Here is a 24399-nt window from a genome sequence, read left to right on the forward strand (position 1 = left end):
TCAGTTAGTCACCAACCGGTGACGACTCAATGAGGTCTGGCTGACCAACCTTGGTCAGAGGGAGAAAGCAACTGTGAGACAACACCCTGTAAATCTCAAATTTTATTTAACTTGCTTTGCGAAAGGACTGTTGCAACGAATTCGTGTCTCGCCTTTACCTTCGAAACAGAGGCGGCTAAAGAAGGGGAATTTTCCTTGTGTTGTATGTCTTTTACTCTGTTTTTCCGTTGTTTAAAAAAAATGTTCATTTCCTTGGTTTTGTTTTTATGGTTTCGTTTCTCATTGTGTTCGACGTTTTTTTTTATGTCCTGTACCCATATATGCATGTATATATACATGTAGAGGTAGGTACGTACATATATGTATGTATATATGCATATGTTTTATTTATTATTTTGTTATTATATATATATATATATATATATATATATATACACATATACACATACGTATATATACATACATATATAAACATATATGTGCCTATACATATATGCATATATATATATATATGTACACATACATACATATATATATATATGTATATATATACATACATATATGCAGGAGTGGCTGTGTGGTAAGTAGCTTGCTAAACAACCACATGTTCCGGGTTCAGTCCCACTGCGTGGCATCTTGGGCAAGTGTCTTCTGCTATAGCCCCGGGCCGACCAATGCCTTGTGAGTGGATTTGGTAGACGGAAACTGAAAGAAGCCTGTCGTATATATATATATATATATATATGTATATATATGTGTGTGTGTGTGTCTGTGTTTGTCCCCCTAGCATTGCTTGACAACCGATGCTGGTGTGTTTACGTCCCCGTCACTTAGCGGTTCGGCAAAAGAGACTGATAGAATAAGTACTGGGCTTACAAAGAATAAGTCCCGGGTCGATTTTCTCGACTAAAGGTGGTGCTCCAGCATGGCCGCAGTCAAATGACTGAAACAAGTAAAAGAAAAAAGAAAAAAAAGAAAAGAATAGACACATGAATATGTATGTATATATATGTATATATATATGCTCATACATACATAATATATATATATATACATATATATATACTCTTTTGCTTGCTTCAGTCATGTGATTGTGGCCATGCTGGAACACCGCCTTTAGTCGAGCAAATCGACCCCAGGACTTATTCTTTTGTAAGCCTAGTACTTATTCTATCGGCCTCTTTTGCAGGGACGTAAACACACCAGCATCGGTTGTCAGCAATGCTAGGGGGACAAACACTGACAGACAAACACACACACACACACACATATATATATACATATATACAACGGGCTTCTTTCAGTTTCCGTCTACCAAATCCACTCACAAGGCTTTGGTCAGCCTGAGGCTATAGTAGAAGACACTTGCCCAAGGTGCCATGCAGTGGGACTGAACCTGGAACCATGTGGTTCATAAGCAAACTACGTGACACTCAGCCACTCCTATATATATATATATAATATATATATATAAATTTAGATAGAGGTTGAAATAACCTCATTAAGGGGTAAAAATATCAAATGAATTAATACTACTGTTTTTGGGGGGTTTTTTTGTGAATAGTAATATTCATAAAATAATTGGTTTATAAATATTCAAATTAAAATTCAGAAAATGGTGATGTAGCATTAATATAAGAGAATATGTTGAATTTTTGCAGTTAATAACTTATATCAATGCTACATCTTCATTTTCTGAATATATATATATATATATATATACATAGGCGCAGGGGTGGCTGTGTGGTAAGTAGCTTGCTAACCAACCACATGGTTCCGTGTTCAGTCCCACTGCGTGGCATCTTGGGCAAGTGTCTTCTGCTATAGCCCCGGGCCGACCAATGCCTTGTGAGTGGATTTGGTAGACGGAAACTGAAAGAAGCCTGTCGTATATATGTATATATATGTATATATATGTATGTGTGTGTGTTTGTGTGTCTGTGTTTGTTCCCCTAGCATTGCTTGACAACCGATGCTGGTGTGTTTACGTCCCCGTCACTTAGCGGTTCGGCAAAAAGAGACCGATAGAATAAGTACTGGGATTACAAAAAGAATGAGTCCCAGGGTCGAGTTGCTCGACTAAAAGGCGGTGCCCCAGCATGGCCGCAGTCAAAATGACTGAAACAAGTAAAAGAAAAGAAAAGAAAAGAAAGAATATATATATATATATATATATATGTATGTGTGTGTGTGTGTGTGCGTGAGTATTTAGGAAAAACCACTAGATGGATAACCATACGCTAGAAGAAGATCACACACGATCTAACTACAAAGGAAGAATGTTCTCCAGAGAAAATTCAGTGAACACCAGAACATAAACGGGCAAGACAGATGAAAATTATATAAAAATTATATAAAATTCAATGAATTTTCTCTGGAGAACATTTTTTTCTTTATAGTTAGATTGTATGTGATCTTCTTCTAGCATATGGTTATCCACCTAGTGGTTTCCCTAAATATACACATTCTCTTTTTTTCCTTTTCCTCTTTAACTTTTTTCAGTCATTTGACTGCGGCCATGCTGGAGCACCGCCTTTAATCAAGCAACTCGACCCCGGTACTTTTCTTTTGTAAGCCCGGTACTTATCCTATCAGTCTCTTTTGCCGAACCACTAAGTGACGGGGACATAAACACACCAGCACCAGTTGTCAAGCAATGCTAGGGGGACAAACACAGACACACAAACACACACACGCATATATATATATATATACATATACACGACGGGCTTCTTTCAGTTTCCGTCTACCAAATCCACTCACAAGCTTTGGTCGGCCTGAGGCTATAGTAGAAAATACTTGCCCAAGGTGCCACGCAGTGGGACTGAACCCAGAACCATGTGGTTGGTGTAAACAAGCTACTTACCACACAGCCACTCAGATTTTTTATATGTTAGGCTACTGGTTTTAAATTGATATTAATCAAATTGATATTCAATTTATCTCCCTCATTATTTAAATTATATATATATATATATATATATATATATACACACACACAATTGGACATGCAGTCATGGGTTTATTAGCACAACTTATAATGATATACATATACTTTATGCTAAAATTTATATGTTTTAATATACTTTTGATAAATAAATAAATACTATTAGAAACAAAGGCTTATGAATTATACAATAGTTTACTGAAGTGTGGTAAAGTAATAGAAAAAAATTATAGGTAAGAGAATGTTATGTATATATTACTAAGTAAATAAGGTTTAATGATTCATTAGAATGATTAACTGTATATATATATATATATATACATATATATATATATATATATCTATACAATATGTTACATTACTCGGTAGTCAAGATAAAACTCTGAGTTTCAGATGCCGAAGTGGAAATCCACAACACCATCTCTTCGGTTATCTGGCTATTTCTGTGATATGCGTCCATATTAGATTCTTTTGTTTGTGAGAGTCCTCAACCGATGTTAGGCGATAATCCCAAAAAGGTCGTATTAGTTCTTAGTTGAGAATAACGTCGTCCGGGAGGTGATTTATTGATAAAACGGTAAGATAACAAAAGAATAGCCAGATAACCGAAGAGATGGTGTTGTGGATTTCCACTTCGGCATCTGAAACTCAGAGTTTTATCTTGACTACCGAGTAATGTAACATATTGTATAGATAAATTTCCTCTATTTACATAATATTGAGGTCTCTTTCTTTCTTTTGTTATCTTACCGTTTTATCAATATATATATATATATATATACTGGAGTAAACACATAAATGTGAAACAAGGTGGAAAAAAGAGTACTCAAATACCAGTGGTAGAGTAATATGCTTTATTTAAAGCAGCAGAAAATTCAATGTGAAACTCAGAGTAACAGGTTTTGTTGAATTTTCTGCTGCTTTAAATAAAGTATATATATGTGTGTGTGTGTGTGTGTGTGTGTGTGTGTGTGGAGGCACAATAGCCCAGTGGTTAGGGCAGCGGACTCGCGGCCGTAGGATCGCGGTTTCGATTCCCAGGCCGGGCATTGTGAGTGTTTATTGAGTGAAAACACCTAAAAGCTCCCTGATGCCCCGGCAGGGGGTGGTGATCCCTGCTGTACTCTTTCACACTCTTTCTTCTATTGGCCTGCTCGCTTAGCCAGCGGGGTGGCGTCATTCGAAGGCTAAAACATTGTGACCAGCGATGTGTAACAACATCTGATGGTCTGGTCGGTCACGTGATCACTATAAGATGTCTGTCATAGATAAAAGCTTATGATCCATAGGTGTATTCAGGCATGTTATTATATATTGATTATATGATAGCTTTCTTTGCATTTAACCAGATGCCTCTGAGCAGGTATCACCATGACAACTTTCTCTCTCGTGGTCAATGCAATAATCCCATGCAACACATGCTCATTCCAGCAGAAGTGAGCTTAGAATGTTCAATCGTAAAGAGCAAGCACAGCAGTGTCCAAGGCAAATCTGTGCCAAGCAGCTTGACACTTGCATGCTTTAGCTTTGTTACTATGGCAACAGTCCAGATACTTATTCTTTTCCATGCTAGGCGCAAGGCCCAACATTTTGGGGGGGGGGGGAGGAGGGGCAGTCAATTAGATCGACCCCCAGTATGCAACTGGTACTTAATTTATCGACCCCCGAAAGGATGAAAGGCAAAGTTGACCTCGGTGGGATTTGAACTCAGAATGTAAAGATACGGAATACTGCTGAGCATTTCACCCTGTGTGCTCCAGATACTTATTGATCAGACTTTGTATCTTGTATGTATGTATGTATATGTATGTGTGTGTATGTATGTATGTATGTAAGTATATATATATATATATATACATATATATATATCATCATCATCATCATCATCATTTAACGTCCGCTTTCCATGCTAGCATGGGTTGGACGGTTCAACTGGGGTCTGGGGAGCCCGAAGGCTGCACCAGGCCAGTCAGATCTGGCAGTGTTTCTACAGCTGGATGCCCTTCCTAACGCCAACCACTCCGAGAGTGTAGTGGGTGATTTTATGTGCCACCGACACAGGTGCCAGACGAGGCTGGCGAACGGCCACGCTCGGATGGTGTTTTTTATGTGCCACCGACACAGGTGCCAGACGAGGCTGGCAGACGGCCACACTCGGATGGTGTTTTTTATGTGCCACCGACACAGGTACCAGATGAGGCTGGCGAATGGCCACGATCGGATAGTGTTTGTTACGTGCCCACAGCACGGAGGCCAGTCAATGCGGTACTGGCTACGGCCACGTTCGGATGGTTTTCTTGTGTGCCACCGGCACTGGTACCACAAAGATACAAATTCCATTGATGTTCATCTATTTTGATTTGGTTTGATTTTCACTTGCCTCAACAGGTCTTCACAAGTGTCACAAGAAGGAAGGTATGCACAGGTGGACTGACTACGTCCCAGGTAGGGGCCACGGGTTATGGCCTGACTAGTCTTGCCGGGTCTTCTCACGCACAGCATACTTCCATAGGTCTCAGTCTCTAGTCATTTCCTTGGTGAGACCTAAAGTTCGAAGGTCGTGCTTCACCACCTCGTCCCAGGTTTCCCTGGGTCTACCTCTTCCACAGGTTCCCTCAACTGCTAGGGTGTAGCACTTTTGCATACAACTATCTTCAGCCATTCTCGTCACATGACCATACCAGCGCAGCCGTCTCTCTTGCACACCACAACTGATGCTTCTTAGGTCCAAATTTTCTCTCAAGGTACTTACACTCTGACGATATATATATATATATATATATATATATATATATATATATATATAAAATATGTGTGTGTGTGTATGTATGTATGTATGTATTAATAGAAATGGTAAGATTACAAAAGAATGAAAGAGACCTCACTATTATGTAAATAGAGGAATTTATCTGTAAATGTAATATGTGACAATTTTTCGATATATGATCTGGACATCGGAAAAAAATGCTATTTTCATGGCATTTTTTTCCGATGCCCTTTGTATTGCCAACCACTCCATGAGTGTAGTGGTTGCTTTTTACGTGCCAGTTGGGTGGTACTGGCATTGGCCACGACGGTGATTTTACTGGACTCAATAGGTCCTCTCAAGCACAGGACATTGCCCGATGATTGAATGGAACTCTTAAATGGGCCAGTTATGCAACACTGGCATAGGGCCATAGCCAAATCCCCAAAACTGCTCTGCTGGGGACAGCTAGAACTTTGAGATTGGTACTTGATTGTTGAATGTCTCCCACGATAATTAACAACCAAGTATCAAAGCTTATAATGTGTGAAAAGAGACCCTGTGAGATCTCTGACAGCAGGCTGCTGTCCCCTCTCATAGAATCTATCAGAACAAATAAGACCAAACGTTCTGAGAAGTAAAGCAATTATAATAAAATACAATACTGTAGTCTTGTATCTGCCACTTTATTCATTGGTTTCATACCAGGAGTTAGGATAATCTTAACAATCATCAGATTATCAAAAAATGTCTGAAAGGACATTTTCAAACTCTCTGTGGCAAAGAACTCAAGCCATAGCATTCCATCCAACCCTTTTCTGATGATTGCTGGGATTACCTCCACTACTGGTATGAAACTGATAGATAAAGTGGCTGATATGAGAATATGATATTGTAGTTAATTAATAGTGATTTACCTACTCTATTAACCAACGTATAATACCTGTTTTTTTTCCAACTCTTGAATTTTTAACATAGCTCTGTATGTGTGTGTAGTGGGTGTTTGTATGTCTTTGTCTTGACTTTACATGATGGTTGTAAACAAGCATCACCATCATATAAGCAGTGTTGTTCATTTCAAGTCTTCCATGGAAATACATCTGGCCATGGGGAAATATTACCTTGAGGTGAAGGTTGGCGACATCCAACTGTAGAAAATATGTCTCAGCAAATTCTGTCTGACCCATGCAAGCTTGGAGAAGTGAACATTAAAATGATAATTATGATGATTATGATGATGCTTATTTATATTTAAAAATATGTCTTATAATTTCTTTACTACAGCATCGGTTCCTGGACCCCAGGGGAAATTGTACAAAATCCTACCTCGTGCTGGTATTGGAAGGTAAGAGTTTTGTGTAGATGCTTGTGTGTGTGTGTTTGTGTGTATAAGTGTGTGGTTGTTCACATTTTCACTTCTCCAAAACCCACATGCTACAAATGGTAATGTCATTTCTCTCAACAACAACTTGTCTGCTGGCTTTAAGCCCTCTAAAATGTTTGAAATCAGAGACACCTTACTTGAGAAACAAGCAAGAGTTAATAACTGGAAGGGCACCTGACTGTAAAACACTACTTTAACAATATATTCCTCTAACCCATGCTACCATGGAAAAGTGGACGTAAATGACAAAGCTTTGGTTAATCCAAAGCCATGATAGAAGGTGCTGGAGAGTGGTATTGAATCTGAGATCCCATGGTTGTAAAATAAACTTTTTAACCATTCAGCCATGCTTCCAGTAAAACAATAGGTGCAAGATCATTGAGGGAAGTTCCCTGTGAGAGATCCAGGATCCTTGTGAGTGTCCAAGAACATTTAGCTCTTTGTTCAAGTCAATGATAAGTAATGACCCTTAAAGGTTCCTTTGGGTCTTAAGAGAAAGGGTAAAGAAACCCTTTGGTCATAAATGACCATGGAATTGCAACTAGAATGTTCCCCTCCAAGGCACAAGTCTAGATAAAGTTGTTTATGGGAGACCAGCACTCACCCATGCATACCAGCCTCTCCTCTCCACGTCACTGATGTTATCCAAGGCAAAGGCAAAGGCCGATACAGCTTGGCACCAGTGATGTTGCGACTCATTTCTACAGCTGAGTGAACTGGAGTGATTTGTGAGCTGCTAACAGGATACGTCTAATTTATTGGTCTAATTGTTTAACTCCTTCAAAACCAATCTGCTCAAGGTTTCTGGTTATGTGAGACATTCTTCCTACTTTAAAGTGATCTAAATTAAAATTTTCTGTCAAAATTACATGTTAATTACATGTTAATTTGTTCAAAACATCAACTCAGTAGTTATTTTACTAAAATCTTCATTAGGCAAAGGAGTGGCTGTGTGGTAAGTAGCTTGCTAACCAACCACATGGTTCAGTCCCACTGCGTGGCATCTTGGGCAAGTGTCTTCTACTATAGCCTCGGGCCGACCAAAGCCTTGTGAGTGGATTTGGTAGACGGAAACTGAAAGAAGCCTGTTGTATATATATATATGTATGTGTGTGTATATGTTTGTGTGTCTGTGTTTGACCCCCTAGCATTGCTTGACAACCGATGCTGGTGTGTTTACATCCCCGTAACTTAGCGGTTCGGCAAAAGAGAACCGATAGAATAAGTACTGGGCTTACAAAAGAATAAGTCCCGGGGTCGAATCGCTTGACTAAAGGCGGTGCTCCTGCATGGCTGCAGTCAAATGACTGAAACAAGTAAAAGAGTAAAGAGTATTTTCAAAATACATTGAATTAATCCTTTAACATTTAAACAGGCCATGTCCAGCCAAATTATTCTGCATGTTTTATGTTCAAACTGGCCAGATATGACCTCTCCTATCTATCCTTTAATGTCATTCTAAAAATAACAATCACATCTTCATCGTCATCGTTTAACATCTGCTTTCCATGCTAGCATGGGTTGGATGATTTGACTGAGGTCTGGCAAACCAGATGGCTGCCAGATCTGGCCAAATTTCTACAGCTGGATGCCCTTCCTAACGCCAACCACTCTGAGAGTGTAGGGGATGCTTTTACGTGCCACCGGCACGTGGGCCAGTCAGGCGGTACTGGCAATGGCCAAACTCAAATGGTGTTTTTTACGTGCCACCTGCACAGGAGCCAGTCCAGCGGCACTGGCAACAACCTCACTCGAATGTTTTTTTTCATGTGCCACTGGCACAAATGCCAGTAAGGTGACATCATCATCATTTAAAGTCCATTTTTCCATGCTGGCATGGGTTGGACAGTTTGACTGAGGTCTGGAGAGCCAGCGGCTGCACTTGTCTCTAACCAAGAGTGTAGTGGGTGCTTTTTATGTGCCACCAGCACAGGAGCCAGTCAGGCAGGCCTGACATCAATCATGTTCTGATAGTGCATTTTATGTGTCACCAGCATGGGAGCCAGTCAGTGGGTACTGGCATCAGTCACATTTGGATGGTGCTTTCTACATGCCACCAGCACAGGAGCTAATCAGGGGTTACTAGCATTGGCCACGTTCAGATAGTGTTTTTTATGTGCCACTAACACAGGAGCCAGTCAGGCAGACCTTAGCATCAACCACATTCAGATGGTACTCTTTTTAGGCGGCGAGGTGGCAGAAACGTTAGCGCGCCGGACAAAATGTTTAGCAATATTTCGTCTGCCGTTACATTCTGAGTTCAAATTCCGCCGAGGTCGACTTTGCCTTTCATCCTTTCAGGGGCGATAAATTAAGTACCAGTCATGCACTGGAGTCAATGTATTCGACTTAATACCTATGTCTGTCCTTGTTTGTCTCTTCTGTGTTTAGCCCCTTGTGGGTAGTAAAGAAATAGGTACTTTTTACATGCTACCGGCACAGGAGCCAATCAGGGGTCACTGACCACAACTACAGTATTGATTTTACTTGACTCAATAGGTCTTCTCAAGCATATCGTATTGCCCAATGCATCAGGGGTACTCTTAACTGAGCTGGACATGCATGGCAGCAATCTCACTTTAGTTGCCGGGTCTTCAATTACAGCATATCGCCAAAGCATATCTCCTGTCATTGCCTCGTTTAACATCCGCTTTCCATGCTAGCATGGGTTGGACGATTTGACTGAGGACTGACAAACCAGATGGCTGCACCAGGCACCAATCTGATCTGACAGAGTTTCTACAGGTGGATGCCCTTCCTAGTGCCAACCACTCCGAGAGTGTAGTGGGTGCTTTTACGTGCCACTGGCACGAGGGCCAGTCATGCAGTACTGGCAATGGCCAAGCTCAAATGTGATGCTTCACCACCTCATCCCATGTCTTTCTGGGTCTACCTCTTCCACAGTTAGGGAGTGGCACTTCCTCACACAGCTGTTCTCATCCATACGTTACACATGACCATACCAGCGCAGTCATCTCTCTTGCACACCACATCTGACACTTTTTATGCTCAATTTTCCTCTCAGTTACACTCTGTCGTGTATGCACACTGACATTATACATCCAACGGATCATACAAGCTTCATTTCTTTCAAGCATATGCATGTCCTCAGCAGTGATGGCCCATGTTTCACTGCTGTGTAGCCTGGCAGTTCACACACATGCATCATACAGTCTACCTTTCATCCTGAGCAAGAGGCCCTTAGTTGCCAGCAGAGGTAGGAGCTCCCTAAACTTTACACTGATTATTCTTATTCTAGCCACAACACTCTCAGAGCAAGTACTACAGACTTGGTCCCCTAGGTAGCGGAAGATATTACCTAATTCTAGTTTCTCCCCCTGGCATGTAATCAAATCTGTTTTCTGTACATCTTCAGTGTTTATTGCCCCTGTGCATCAGCCACACACAAAAACTATCTTCCTGGTTAACCTTCCCTTGATATTACTGCACCTTCTATGTGTCCATAGCTTACAGCAAGCACATTGTACGGAATTTCTACCCACACCTTTTCTATAAATCAAGCTGGGCCATCTACCTGAAGGGGTTTATGATTTGACAGCCTTCCTGTTTGCTAACACTTTAGTTTTTGCGTGGTTAACCCTAAGATTCTTCTCAAAGTTACAAGATAATGCATGACTAATTTGTAAATAATCAGAATGCTAAAGGGTTAAAGGCAGTGTATTTCAACTGAAATATGATCACAAAATGGTTAATGAGACCATCAACTCAATCATTCATAAATAAAAGGTTAACTTGTATAGTGTTTAACCTTTTACGATTCACATTATTCTGTCAAAAGTAATGCATATTTATTCACTTGGCTTTGAATTGATCATGCATTATCTTGTAGTGATGAGAATTTGATGAGATAACTGTTAATTTTTAGAATGATATTGTTGGGCTGATATAAGAGTTTACATTTGACCAATTTCAACATGAAACAGGTAGAAAATTTATGCCAGATATGGCCTGTTTAAATGCTAGAAAGTGAAGTGTTGTTTCATCCTTCTATTACAGGTTGTCCAAGCACACAAACACGTTAGCAGAAGATTTTTGTTTAAAACTCAATGAAATCATCAAGAAAATCTCTATCACCAAACCCCATTTTATTTATTGCCTAAAGGTAAGTAGAGAGCAAACAATCTATACTCATTGAATTATATACCTTCTTGTATGGTTGCTCTTCTCCAACCACTGCAGTCCTCTAATAATCCCATCTGACGTGAATGCTCCCACCATTCCCTTACCATAAGAAACACTCCGTATCATTGACTCCCCACACTTTCACTTGATGCAACGAGCTGGCAGAATTATTAATTAAGATACTGAACAAAATTCTTAATAGCATTTCATCTGTCATTATGTTCTGAGTTCAGGGCGGTGAGGTGGCAGAAATACTAGCAGAAACACTTAATAAGGCGGTGAGCTGGCAGAATCGTTAGCACGCCGGGCAAAATGCTTTGTGGTATTTTGTCCGCTGCTGCATTCTGAGTTCAAATTCCGCCGAGGTCGACTTTGCCTTTCATCCTCTCGGGGTCGATTAAATAAATGGCAGTTACACACTGGGGTTGATATAATCGACTTAATCCATTTGTCTGTCCTTGTCCATCCCCCTTGTGAGTAGTAAAGAAATATGTATTTCGTCTGCCGTTACATTCTGAGTTCAAATTCCGCCAAAGTCGACTCTACCTTTCATCCTTTTGAGGTCGATTAAATAAGTACCAGTTATGCACTGGGGTTGATATAATCGACTTAATCCGTTTATCTGTCTTTGTTTGTCCACTCTGTGTTTAGCCCCTTGTGGGTAGTAAAGAAATTGGTATTTTGTCTGCCGCTACATTCTGAGTTCAAATTCCGCCAAAGTCGACTTTGCCTTTTATCCTTTCAGGGTCGATTAAATAAGTACCAGTTATGCACTTAATCCCTTTATCTGTCCTTGTTTGTCTCCTCTGTGTTTAGCCCCTTGTGGATAGTAAAGAAATAGGTATTTCATCTGTCTTTACGTTGAGTTCAAATTCCGCCAAGGTCGACTTTACCTTTCATCCTTTCGCGGTTGATAAATTAAGTACCAGTTATGCACTGGGGTTGATGTAATAAAATTAATCCCTTTGTCCCCTCTATGTTTAGCCCCTTGTGGGCAGTAAAGAAATAAGAAACACCAGCAGGCCAGGCAAAATGCTTAGTGGTATTTCATCTGTCTTTACATCCTGAGTTCAAATTCCGACAAGGTCAACTTTGCCTTTCATCCTTTTGGGATCGATAAATTAAGTACCAGTTGTGTTCTGGAGTCGATATAATCGACTGGCCCCCACCCTCAAAATTTCAGGCCTTGTGCCTAGAGTAGAAAAGATTATGTTCTGAGTTCAAATTCTGCCAAGGTCAACTCTGTCTTCATCTTTTTGGGGTCGATAAAAGTTAGTACCATTTGTGTCATGGGGTTGATGTAATTGATTGTCCCCCTCCCCCAAATTTCAGGCCTTGTGTTTATAGTAGAAAATATCATTATTATTATTATTATGGTAATTAAGGCAGCAAGCTGGCAGAATTGTTAGCATGCTGGGCAAAATGCTTAGCAGCATTTCACCCATCTTTACATTCTGAGTTAAAATTCTGCCATGGTTGACATTGCCTTTCATCCTTTTGGGGTCGATAAATTAAGGACCAGTGAAACACTGGGATCAATGTAATTGACTAGTCCTCTCCCTCAAAATTTCAGGCCTTGTGCCTTTAGTTGAAAGGATTATTATTATTATTATTATTGAGTGAGCGAGCAGAGCATGCCATCAAAGTGACACTGGGGTAAAATATACGAAGCCCAGTATACCCATCATGACTACCTGTTCGATAAGGGCACACCAGGCACATGCATCACAACCATATGTGCGCGACATGGTGATCTCATATCAAGATAAACAGCACATGACCTTGCAGGTGGAGCCCAGTTAGAATTTTCTTCAGATCGAGTAACCCATCCCGCTCAAAAGGTCCCTGAATAAGGGTTGTTTAAGGACGTTGAACGAAACACCCATGTCTCCAGAAGTGAATTATTCAAACCCCAAAGAATCCTTCTCAACACATGGCTATGATGCTCCCCCACTACTTCTGCTCGTGATCAGAGATGCACATATCGTCAGCCACTAAGGGACATGCTCAACTGGTTATGGTCAAACAACTGACAAGCAAATCTGTGGTATTGAGCAGAATATTTGCTGTAGCCCATCTTTTATACCAAGACAAAACAATGTACATGATAGCACTTCCAATCAGTTAAGATCAGAAGCCATGAGAGCCACTGCCTGGTACTGCATCAGGGCATTCATTATTATTATTATTATTATTATTATTATTATTATTATAGTTGTTGTTGTTGTTATTATTATAATAGTTGTTATTATTATTATTATTATCATTATTATTATTATAGTTGTTGTTGTTGTTGTTGTTATTATAATAGTTGTTATTATTATTATTATTATCATTATTATTATTATAGTTGTTGTTGTTGTTATTATTATAATAGTTGTTATTATTATTATTATTATTATTATTATTATTATTATAGTTGTTGTTGTTGTTATTATTATCATTATTATTATCATCATCATCATCATCATCATTATTATTATTATTATTATTGTTATTATTATTATTATTATTGTTATTATTATTATTATTGTTATTATTGTTAAGAGGCAGTGAAGTGACAGAAGCGTGAGCACATTGAACAAAATGCTCAGTGGCATTTCGTCCATCTTTACATTCTGAGTTCAAATTCCACCAAGATCAACTTTGCCTGTCTTCCTTTTGGGGTTAATAAAATGAGTACCAGTTGAACAGAGGGGTCAATGTAACTGACTTAACTCTTCCCCCCAAAATTGGTGGCCTTCTGCCAAAATTTGAAACCATTATTATTATTAAGGTGGTGAGCTTCACTTTGTCTTTGCTTTTTAAGTTGAAATTCCATCAGGGTCAACTTTACCTTCCATCCCTTCTAGTGGTTGGAAAAAAAACCCTTTATTTTTGATATTTATCACAATTATTTAATGCAAATGAATCTACTGGCAAATCTTTTATTAATTACTGAGTACAAAAAAAAAGTACATTATTGACTAAGAAAATTAAAATTTTCACAATTCCATGTCCCAATAGAAAAAAAACAAAACAAATTGGGGATCCCACACCCCCACCACAATTTTCACAGGCCCCCACCAGTGGAGCCCTACATTGGGAATCACTGAACCAGCTCCTCCCCACCAACTTTCAAGTCTTGTGCCTATAATAGAAAAGATATTGGCATGTGGTCTTACCTGTCTCTGGGCATGGACACATTGAAACTCCGACGTCTGGCAGCTGACTTGGCAGACACCCATAAAATTATCCACCATCTTACAAACAATAACTCTGAGCACCTTTTCAAACTCCACCCATCTAACAGCCGTGGACATATTTACAAAGTCACAAAACAGCACAGCTCCCATGACTTTCGGAAACATTTTTTCACGCTGAGAGTTGCTGAAGCATGGAACAAACTGCCGGCATCAGTTGTTAGTTGTTGGAGCACTGCATCCTTCAAAACTTCCATGCTTCCTGAGATTCGCCAACACTACACCTGATTTTCTCCCCTCCATACACACACAAGCATGTATCTGACTCATACACTGTTCGCTTTCCAGACATTTGTACATTACTGCATATACTCTATATGCACTTACTGACAAGTTGTGGCGCACCTGAGCACTGTATACAATAATTTCATTATTATTATTATTATTTATATCTGCTTTGAAATATTTCCCCATTTGCTCTGATCTGTGGCGTTGGATCTATTTCTAGAGCAATGACAGTTCATCCTACCTGACATTTGAAACTGAGGTGATACGAAGACAACTCCAGAGTTTACAGATTGTAACAACAGCAAACATCATCAAAACAAGTATGTATCAATTCTCTATTTACTGTTTTTATCTTTTTGCTGAATTTTATACACATACATTGATCATCATCATGATCAATGGTTTTATATCCACTTTTTACGTGCCACCGTAAAATTTCCATTTGATATTTATTTTTAAGTACATCAACATCAAAATAAATATCAAATGGAAATTGTAGTTGTGATACCTCTGCTAGTGGTACGTAAAAAGCACCATCTGAACATAGCCGATGCCAGCGCCGCCTTGACTGGCTTCTGTGCCGTGGCACATAAAAAGCACCAACCGATCGTGGTCGCTGCCAGCCTCCCCTGGCACCTGTACCGGTGGCACATAAAAAGCACCCACTACACTCACGAAGTGGTTGGCGTTAGGAAGGGCATCCAGCTGTTGAAACACTGCCAGATCAGACTGGATCCTGGTGCAGCCTCCTGGCTTCCCAAACCCCGGTTGAAACGTCCAACCCATGCCAGCACGGAAAACGGACGTTAAACAATGATGATGATGATGATTTTCCATGTAATCATACATCATCATCATTGTTTAACGTCCGCTTTCCATGCTGGCATGGGTTGGACGTTTCAACCGGGGTTTGGGAAGCCAGGAGGCTGCACCAGGCTCCAGTCTGATCTGGCAGTGTTTCTACAGCTGGATGCCCTTCCTAACGCCAACCACTCTGAGAGTGTAGTGGGTGCTTTTACATGCCACTGGCACGAGGGCCATTCAGGCGGTACTGGCAAGGCGGCGAGCTGGCAGAAATGTTAGCACGCCAGGCGAAATGCTTAGCAGTATTTTGTCTGCCGTTACGTTGTGAGTTCGAATTCCTCTGAGGTCGACTTTGCCTTTCATCCTTTCGGGGTCGATAAATTAAGTACCAGCTACGCACTGGGGTCGATGTAATCGACTTAATCCGTTTGTCTGACCTTGTTTGTCCTCTCTGTGTTTAGCTCCTTGTGGGTAGTAAAGAAATAGGTACTGGCAACAGCCATACTCGAATGGTGTTTTTTACTTCTTAAAAAACAGAAGCCAAGCTGTAGCAGCTGATGGAACCCTCTCCAAGGAAATAGTAATAGAAAGTGGAGCGCATCAGGGAACTATGTTGGGATTGTTGCTGTTCACAGTGGCTTTTTCAGATATGCCATCAATTACACAGAAAGCCACATTTCCTAGCTACGCCAACAATTCGAAAGAGTTCTGAAGCTAATCTTCTACAGAAAAACCTAGATGCCATATATAAATGGGCTGAGGACAATAACATGCAATTCAATGCAGGCAAATTCCAAGCCCTCCCCTACCAGCTAAGTGGTGCTCAGAAGTTGTAACAACAATACTCTGGACCAAAAGGAGTTGCAATCTCAGAATCACATACAGTGTGTGATCTTGGGATTGATATGAGCAACGATGCCTTGTTTCACATGCATATCAGCAAGATGTGGCAGTTTGCAGTTGAATGGCCAGATGGATTCTGAGAACCTTCAGAATAAGGACCAGGAAACTATGTTGGTTCTATGGAGGACATTTCTCCTCAGCTGTCTGGACTACTGCTCTCAACTGTGGTCACCTTACAGTGCCAGATTAATAGCAGAACTTGAGGTGGTTCAGCGACGCTACACAAGGAAGATTGCATCAGTGGAACAACTGAGCTACTGGGAGATACTGAAAGAGCTATTTAGGCATGCATATGTGCAGGTGTTTGTATTGGGTTGTCCGGAAAGTTCGTGCCGATTTTTAAAGGAAAGAAAAAGGTCAATAAATACTTGCCATTGCATTTTTAATCAACCAAATATGAACCATTTTGTTGCACAATGTGTCTCCATCTTTCCTTTAACTTGAAAATACCCTCTTCCCAGAATTGAGGTGGTTTCATGGCAAAGAATTCATCAAAGTATCTTGTTACATCATCCAAGGAATTGAAATTTTTACCATTAAGACTATTCTGCAGAGACCTGAATAAGTGGAAATCCGAAGGAGCAATATCTGGTGAATATGGAGGGTGGGGTAACACATCCCAGCCGAGCTGCAGCAATTTTTGTCTGGTTCCCAAAGCATCAAGTGCTGAAAAGGAACTTTCTTATCTTCCATTTTAAAGGTTACAGAATTAACACAGGTTATAGGAACATAAGCCTTCTTCCATGAAAAGATAGCTTAAACTGTGCTCTAAATGGAGGTGTAGTCAATCCTATTTTATGGACTCAACCATGTTCTAAAATAAGTCGAAAGCTAAGCTACTATAAATCGGCACGAACTTTCCGGACAACTCAATACCTTTTCATCTTGACATTGTGTGAATGTTGTAAGCAAGTGACACATAAGAGTGTTGTCATTTGTATCCAAACTTCTGTGAAAACCTGTCAAGCCATGGAGAAATATTATCTTGCTTGGAAACAATTAAGTGTTAGCAACAGGATGAGCGTCCAGCCATGGAAAATCTGCTTCAACAAATTTTGTCCAATCCATGCTTACATGTAAAAGTGGATGTAAAAATGATGATGACTAATCGATTAGATTAGGTATGGTGACACAAATGGGGTCCTGCTCTGTCATTTCAACCTGACCCAACTCAAATTCTGGCCACCATTTACGGTTTCTGTGCACAAAAGAGCAATTTTTGGGGTTGCTGTGTACTTTATTCCAATGTGGTAACTGAAAGAATTCACTGATTCTTACAGACAAAAAAAAAGAAAAAAACTCCATGGAAACGTGTCTAACCAGAGTTTGTTTCAACAAACCAGTTAACCCTCTATTTTATGCTACAAAGAATATATTTTTCTTTTGAATAATATACGAACTTCATGCTGTTGTACATGTCTATAGTACGTCTGGATGAAGTGACTTTATACACTTGAGAAAACAAAAAAATGTAGGTCAATTTTATATTCAATTCTTATAATTAGTTTTGTTTTTTCTTGGTAATTTCCTTGACAACACCAACTGTTAACAATTTTTACAATATTTACAGCACCAATACATCGAATCAAATACAGTTTATTCAACAATCTCTACAAGCTTCTACTTCCTAAAATATCGACAGCTGCGGATCAAAGCCAGGAAGAACTCTGCAAGGTGAATATTCCCTGTTTTAATTCTTGTTTGTTGTCATTAAGCATTGATTTCTAATATTGGCAAAAACCGATTTGGTGGAACAAAAGAGTCACTTAAATTAATACCAGTATTTGACTGGAATTTTATTTTATTGATCCTAGTTGGACTTGAACTCAGAACATAGAAACTTACCAGTGGACAGAAGAATGTATTATTTGCATGAGACAAAGATAACATCCCCATCACTGAAGAAGTGCCATGCGAAGGCTTACAAGAAGCAAACATTCATCCACAAACAAACATGTTACATGTGACCATCTAATATATATATTACATAAAATGCACCATCCGATTGTGGCCGTTGCCAGCCTTGTCTGGACCCCGTGCCGGTGGCACATAAAAAGCACCATCCGATCACGGCCGTTCGCCAGCCTCATCTGGCACCTGTGCAGGTGGCGCGTAAAAAGCACCCACTACACTCACGGAGTGGTTGGCTTTAGGAAGGGCATCCAGCCGTAGAAACACTGCTAGATCAGACTGGGCCTGGTGCAGCCTTCAGACCCCAGTTGAACCGTCCAATCCATACTAGCATGGAAAACGGACGTTAAACGATGATGATGATGATTACATGTGGCATAATGTAAAAGCATAATGTAATATGTATTACATGTGGCATAATATATGGCATCATGTTAAGATGCCCATGTGGTGTCATGTAAAAGTGCCCATGCAGTGCCACATAAAAGCATCCAGCATACTCTATAAAGGGGTTGGTGTAGAAATCATGCAAAATAAAGGGGTTGCTGTAGAAATCCTGCAAAATCAGACTGGAGTCTGGAGCTGCCCCACTGGCTTGCCAGATCTGGTCAATTGTCCAACCCATGCTAGCATGGACAATGGACATTAAATGGTGACAATGATATATATATATATATATATATATATATATATATATATAGTAGAAATATGTTACAAAAAGAAAATATAAAATACATGTGGAAATGTAAGGGTAAAATATGAAAAATCAACGAAAATGCACATTGCAAATAAAAAAAGGCTTTTTATGACAGGTAACAACAAATATATACATTTAGATTGACTGAGGTAGTAATAAAAGTCATAAAAGTCATTATTATGAGATGATTATAAGATGATAATAAAGTAAGAAAACAAAGCGAACCATGGTTTACACAAAATCTAATCATCGCTTGAAAAACACCGGCTGAATAGCTTGGCGTAAACCATGGTTCGCTTTGTTTTCTTACTTTATTATCTTATAATCATCTCATAATAATGACTTTTATGACTCTTATTACTACCTCAGTCAATTTAAATGTATATATTTGTCGTTACCTGTCATAAATAGCCTTTTTTTATTTGCAATGTGCATTTTCCTTGATTTTTCATATATATATATATATATATAATATATATATATATATATATATATATAGTAGAAATATGTTACAAAAAGAAAATATAAAATACATGTGGAAATGTAAGGGTAAAATATGAAAATCAACGAAAATGCACATTGCAAATAAAAAAAGGCTTTTTATGACAGGTAACAACAAATATATACATTTAGATTGACTGAGGTAGTAATAAAAGTCATAAAAGTCATTATTATGAGATGATTATAAGATGATAATAAAGTAAGAAAACAAAGCGAACCATGGTTTACACAAAATCTAATCATCGCTTGAAAAACACCGGCTGAATAGCTTGGCGTAAACCATGGTTCGCTTTGTTTTCTTACTTTATTATCTTATAATCATCTCATAATAATGACTTTTATGACTCTTATTACTACCTCAGTCAATTTAAATGTATATATTTGTCGTTACCTGTCATAAATAGCCTTTTTTTATTTGCAATGTGCATTTTCCTTGATTTTTCATATATATATATATATATATGAAAAAACAAGTCAAAAATAGAAAATGCTAAAATAATTTTATAGTGAATCTTTCAGTACCGGTTTCGGTCATTTTGAGACCTTTTCAACTGTAACGATTAAATAATTAAATTTAGAAAAATTAGAAGAAAAGTTTTTTTAAAGGAATATTTCTATAGTAGTGTTCAGATATGTGGCATTCTGCCTTTCTCTGACTCCCTTGTTTGCACTTGTGTGTTGGAGGTCGTTGTGAGTTCTTGGTAGGGTAGGAGAAGAAGAAGGCTGAGGAGGAGAGGGGGTGGGGAAATCTGGGAGTGCCCTGATGGTCGTATTTTGAATGGTCAGTGGCGGCCAGCAGTCGCAGTTCAATTCAGGAAAATATTTCTATTGACTGGCTTGTTTATGGAATTTGCGTAGGCGTTATACTAAAAAACATTAGTGACAAGGTTAAGGGGTAGAAGGTGGAGAAGTAGAAGAAGAAGATGACGATGTTGATGATGATGATGATGAAGAAGGAGAAGATGATGATGATGATGATGGTGGTGATGATGATAATGATGATGATGAAGAAGAAGAGGAAGAAGAAGAAAAAACAGAGAAGGGAGAATATGAATGGGTGAAAGTATAGCTGTGATGGGGCTGATTAGTAATGGATTCTATGGAATGTAATATTTGTGTGTGTATATATTTCTTTTATTCTAAAGTTGAGGTATATTAATTGTTTGTCGTAGACCCGTTAAGAAGTGGCCTGTATTTTGTAATAAAGAGATTTTCTTTACTTATTCGTTGTCTCGAGGTTGTATCGTCCCTAAATTGGTAGAGGGGGAAAATCCTGAAGTTTGGTGTTTTTTTGTTGGCGCAAGTACCTATGTGTTGGCTAAAAGCTATTTTTCTGTTTTGGGGAATTTTTATCTGGGATCTGTGCAGGGCCATTCGTTTACGCAAACCATTTTTTGTTTGGCCTATGTACTGCTCTTGACACCCGGAGCAGGTTAGTGAGTATATTAGGTTCTCCGAAGCACATGTGAAGTTGCTTTTCACTGTAAACCGTTGTCCCTGGTTGAAGGAGAACTCTGATCCCTCAATTAGATAGTCGCATATCCCGCAATTGGGTCTCCCACAATTTTTTACTGTCGGCTTCTGTGTTGAAGAGTGAATTCGGGCTTGTGTTAGGAGACTTTTCATGGATCTAGGCTGTCTCTTGCTTTTTATGATCGTGTGTGTTTGGAGGATTGTGTTCATTCTGTGGTCTTTTTTTAGGAGGGGTATGTTGTGGAGGATGGTGCCGAAGGCTTCGTTATTGAGAGGGTTGTGTGTGGAGATGTATGGTAAGGCTTTTGGTTGTAAGTTTTTCTTTGATTTGGGATGTCTCAGTTCCTTGATGTTAAGTTGAAGGGCACGTTGAATGCACTTGTCAATAAGTGAAGGTGGATAGTTCCTGGTGATAAGGGTATCATCATCTTCTCCTTCTCCTTCTTCTTCTTCTTCATCATCATCATCATCATCAACATCGTCATCTTCTTCTTCTACTTCTCCACCTTCTACCCCTTAACCTTGTCACTAATGTTTTTTAGTATAACGCCTACGCAAATTCCATAAACAAGCCAGTCAATAGAAATATTTTCCTGAATTGAACTGCGACTGCTGGCCGCCACTGACCATTCAAAATACGACCATCAGGGCACTCCCAGATTTCCCCACCCCCTCTCCTCCTCAGCCTTCTTCTTCTCCTACCCTACCAAGAACTCACAACGACCTCCAACACACAAGTGCAAACAAGGGAGTCAGAGAAAGGCAGAATGCCACTTATATCTGAACACTACTATAGAAATATTCCTTTAAAAAAACTTTTCTTCTAATTTTTCTAAATTTAATTATTTAATCGTTACAGTTGAAAAGGTCTCAAAATGACCGAAACCGGTACTGAAAGATTCACTATAAAATTATTTTAGCATTTTCTATTTTTGACTTGTTTTTTCATATATATCAACTCGTGTGTTCCTTTCCACCCTTATACATATATATATATATATATATATATATATCCGGGCAATAATGGAGGAATTCAAGATAGGATGCCCCTGGGAGCTCCTCTATGTTGATGATCTTGCTCTAATAGCTGAGTCACTATCAGGACTAGAGGAGAAGTTTCAAGTGTGGAAACAAGGATTAGAATCAAAGGGCCTTAGAGTCAACCTAGCTAAAACCATAGTCCTAATAAGTAGGAAGGCAGGCAAACCACAAATCCCTTCAGGTAGATGGCCCTGCTCGATCTGTAGAAAAGGCGTAGGTAGAAACTCTATAAGATGTACTCAGTGTAACTTGTGAAAAGTAAGTAGGGGTGCAAATTTTGATTTTGCACCCACCAAAAATTTTAGGAGGTATGATTACACCCTCTGCAGTCCCTATTCCCAGATCCATATTAATCACCAGGAACTTTAAGCCCTCTACTACTGCCATGGGGACTCCATAGACAAGCAATGGTCAAAGTATTTTTACTGGTAAACCCAAACCTTCTTCTAAGAAATTCAACCTTTTCTACAACATTCAACCAGCTCTGATTTCCTTTGATGAGTTGGCATCCTTCATACTGTATTTGAAAACCTTCCCAACCTTCATACTGTATTCGAAAACTTTCCCAACCTTCATACTGTATTTGAAAACCTTTCCAATCTTCATACTGTATTTGAAAACCTTCCCAACCTTCATACTGTATTTGAAAACCTTCCCAGCCTTCATACTGTATTTGAAAACCTTCCCAGCCTTCATACTGTATTTGAAAACCTTTCCAACCTTCATACTGTATTTGAAAACCTTCCCAAGACTTCTCACTGCTTTTTCTTGAAGTAGAACTCATTGGCAACTTTTCCTTTCGTCAAAACTCTCCACTGGGACGTTGTGGGGTTGAAACTCATCCATGTGCACGCCACAAGCTTCTCTAGTTCATAGAGGATCCACTTAATTTTGTGCACTGTTATAGTCTTTATGAGGTATCTATGAAGGGTCTGATGGGTGGTTATCTTATTCTTGTCCTGTTTGAGGGGACCTCAGTGCCCTTTCTCTGCTGACTCGATCAGTTTGTTCATTGCTAATTTAAAAAGCGATACCAATATGGTGCACTCAATAATTATTCCCACTTCTAGCTGGGGCCAGTCAGACATCAGCTGGTCAAAGTAAACTGTCAACCTCAGCTTGCTGTCATAGTCCATAACCTTCCAAAGCACATGGTATCTCTAGTGCATCTTTCAACCAGCTTCAGTGTTACTAAGCTGATGGTACTGTCCAAGGCGGCGAGCTGGCAGAAACGTTAGCACGCCGGGCGAAATGCTTAGCAGTATTTCGTCTGCCACTACATTCTGAGTTCAAATTCTGCTGAGGTCGACTTTGCCTTTCATCCTTTCGGAGTTGATTAAATAAATACCATTTACGCACTGGGGTCAATATAATCGACTTAATCCGTTTGTCTGTCCTTGTTTGTCCTCTCTGTGTTTAGCCCCTTGTGGGTAGTAAAGAAATAGGTACACAGTTGTGTTATAGAAACTTATATAACTTTGGGAAATCCCCAAAAAGAAGAAAACAAATTCAGGTCAAACCATTTATAGAGACACACAATTTGTGTCAGCAAAATATCTTTAGCATTGCCGAAGCAAACTTGCTGATCATTTGTCAAAGTAATGAACTGAAGGAAGTAATCACAGATTGAGCTATGATTCTAAGTAAAAGGCAGCCAAAGAATTGTCCGGATTTAGTCACAGCACAGCCAGATCAACTCTTATACACACACACACACACACACACATCCTTCATCACATCTTTAATTTTGCTTTATTAATTAGTTGGTGGAACAAGAAGTGGGCATTGACCACAACTTTTCTAAGTTTCCTTATCTGGCTAAAGCCAATTTGATTGACCTTTGATTCATGTAAGCTGATGACCGAAGGAAAATGCAAAGAAGTGCATACCATGATGGAAAGATTGAACAAAACGTTTAGAGTAAGACTCAAGATGGGTGAGTCTGGACAGTTTACACAGCTGTAGTCATAGTAGAAGGAACAGGGAATATATAGAGCATGTTTGTGGGGTCAACTGATGAGTAAATCTTTAGCAAATGTCCTAATAACATTATTTTGACTGTGGGTGTATAGGATTGCATTAGCCAATGGACTTCTCATTTATGTAATTTGTATTTGATTTGAGGGAGAATTTGGCTACTAACTCTACATTTGGCATTGGTTGCAGAATATTCTTGAACATCTTAAAGAAATCAGTCGCAACTTCAATTTGGAAACCCAAGCGTTCGACTGGATGTTTCGACAACATCACTTACTTTTCAGGTAGTGTATAAAATCTGTTTTTATTTTTGCATATCTCTCTCTCTCTCTCTCTCTCATATATATATATATATATATATATATATACTCTTTTACTCTTTTACTTGTTTCAGTAATTTGA

General features: G+C 39.2%; 1 protein-coding gene across 1 annotated transcript in view; it reads left to right on the plus strand.

Moving 5' to 3' along the window:
• Nucleotides 1–24399, plus strand: part of LOC115224051 (unconventional myosin-VIIa) — a 123898-nt gene that overhangs the window by 80805 nt on the left and 18694 nt on the right. The window contains exons 15-19 of the mRNA XM_029794850.2: nt 6978–7038; nt 11095–11200; nt 14911–15010; nt 17968–18071; nt 24187–24281. Of these exons, the coding sequence (XP_029650710.2) occupies nt 6978–7038; nt 11095–11200; nt 14911–15010; nt 17968–18071; nt 24187–24281 (466 nt within the window). The remainder of the gene's footprint in view (nt 1–6977; nt 7039–11094; nt 11201–14910; nt 15011–17967; nt 18072–24186; nt 24282–24399) is intronic.

The sequence above is a fragment of the Octopus sinensis genome, linkage group LG24 (assembly GCF_006345805.1).
Source record: "Octopus sinensis linkage group LG24, ASM634580v1, whole genome shotgun sequence".
Taxonomy (NCBI): domain Eukaryota; kingdom Metazoa; phylum Mollusca; class Cephalopoda; order Octopoda; family Octopodidae; genus Octopus; species Octopus sinensis.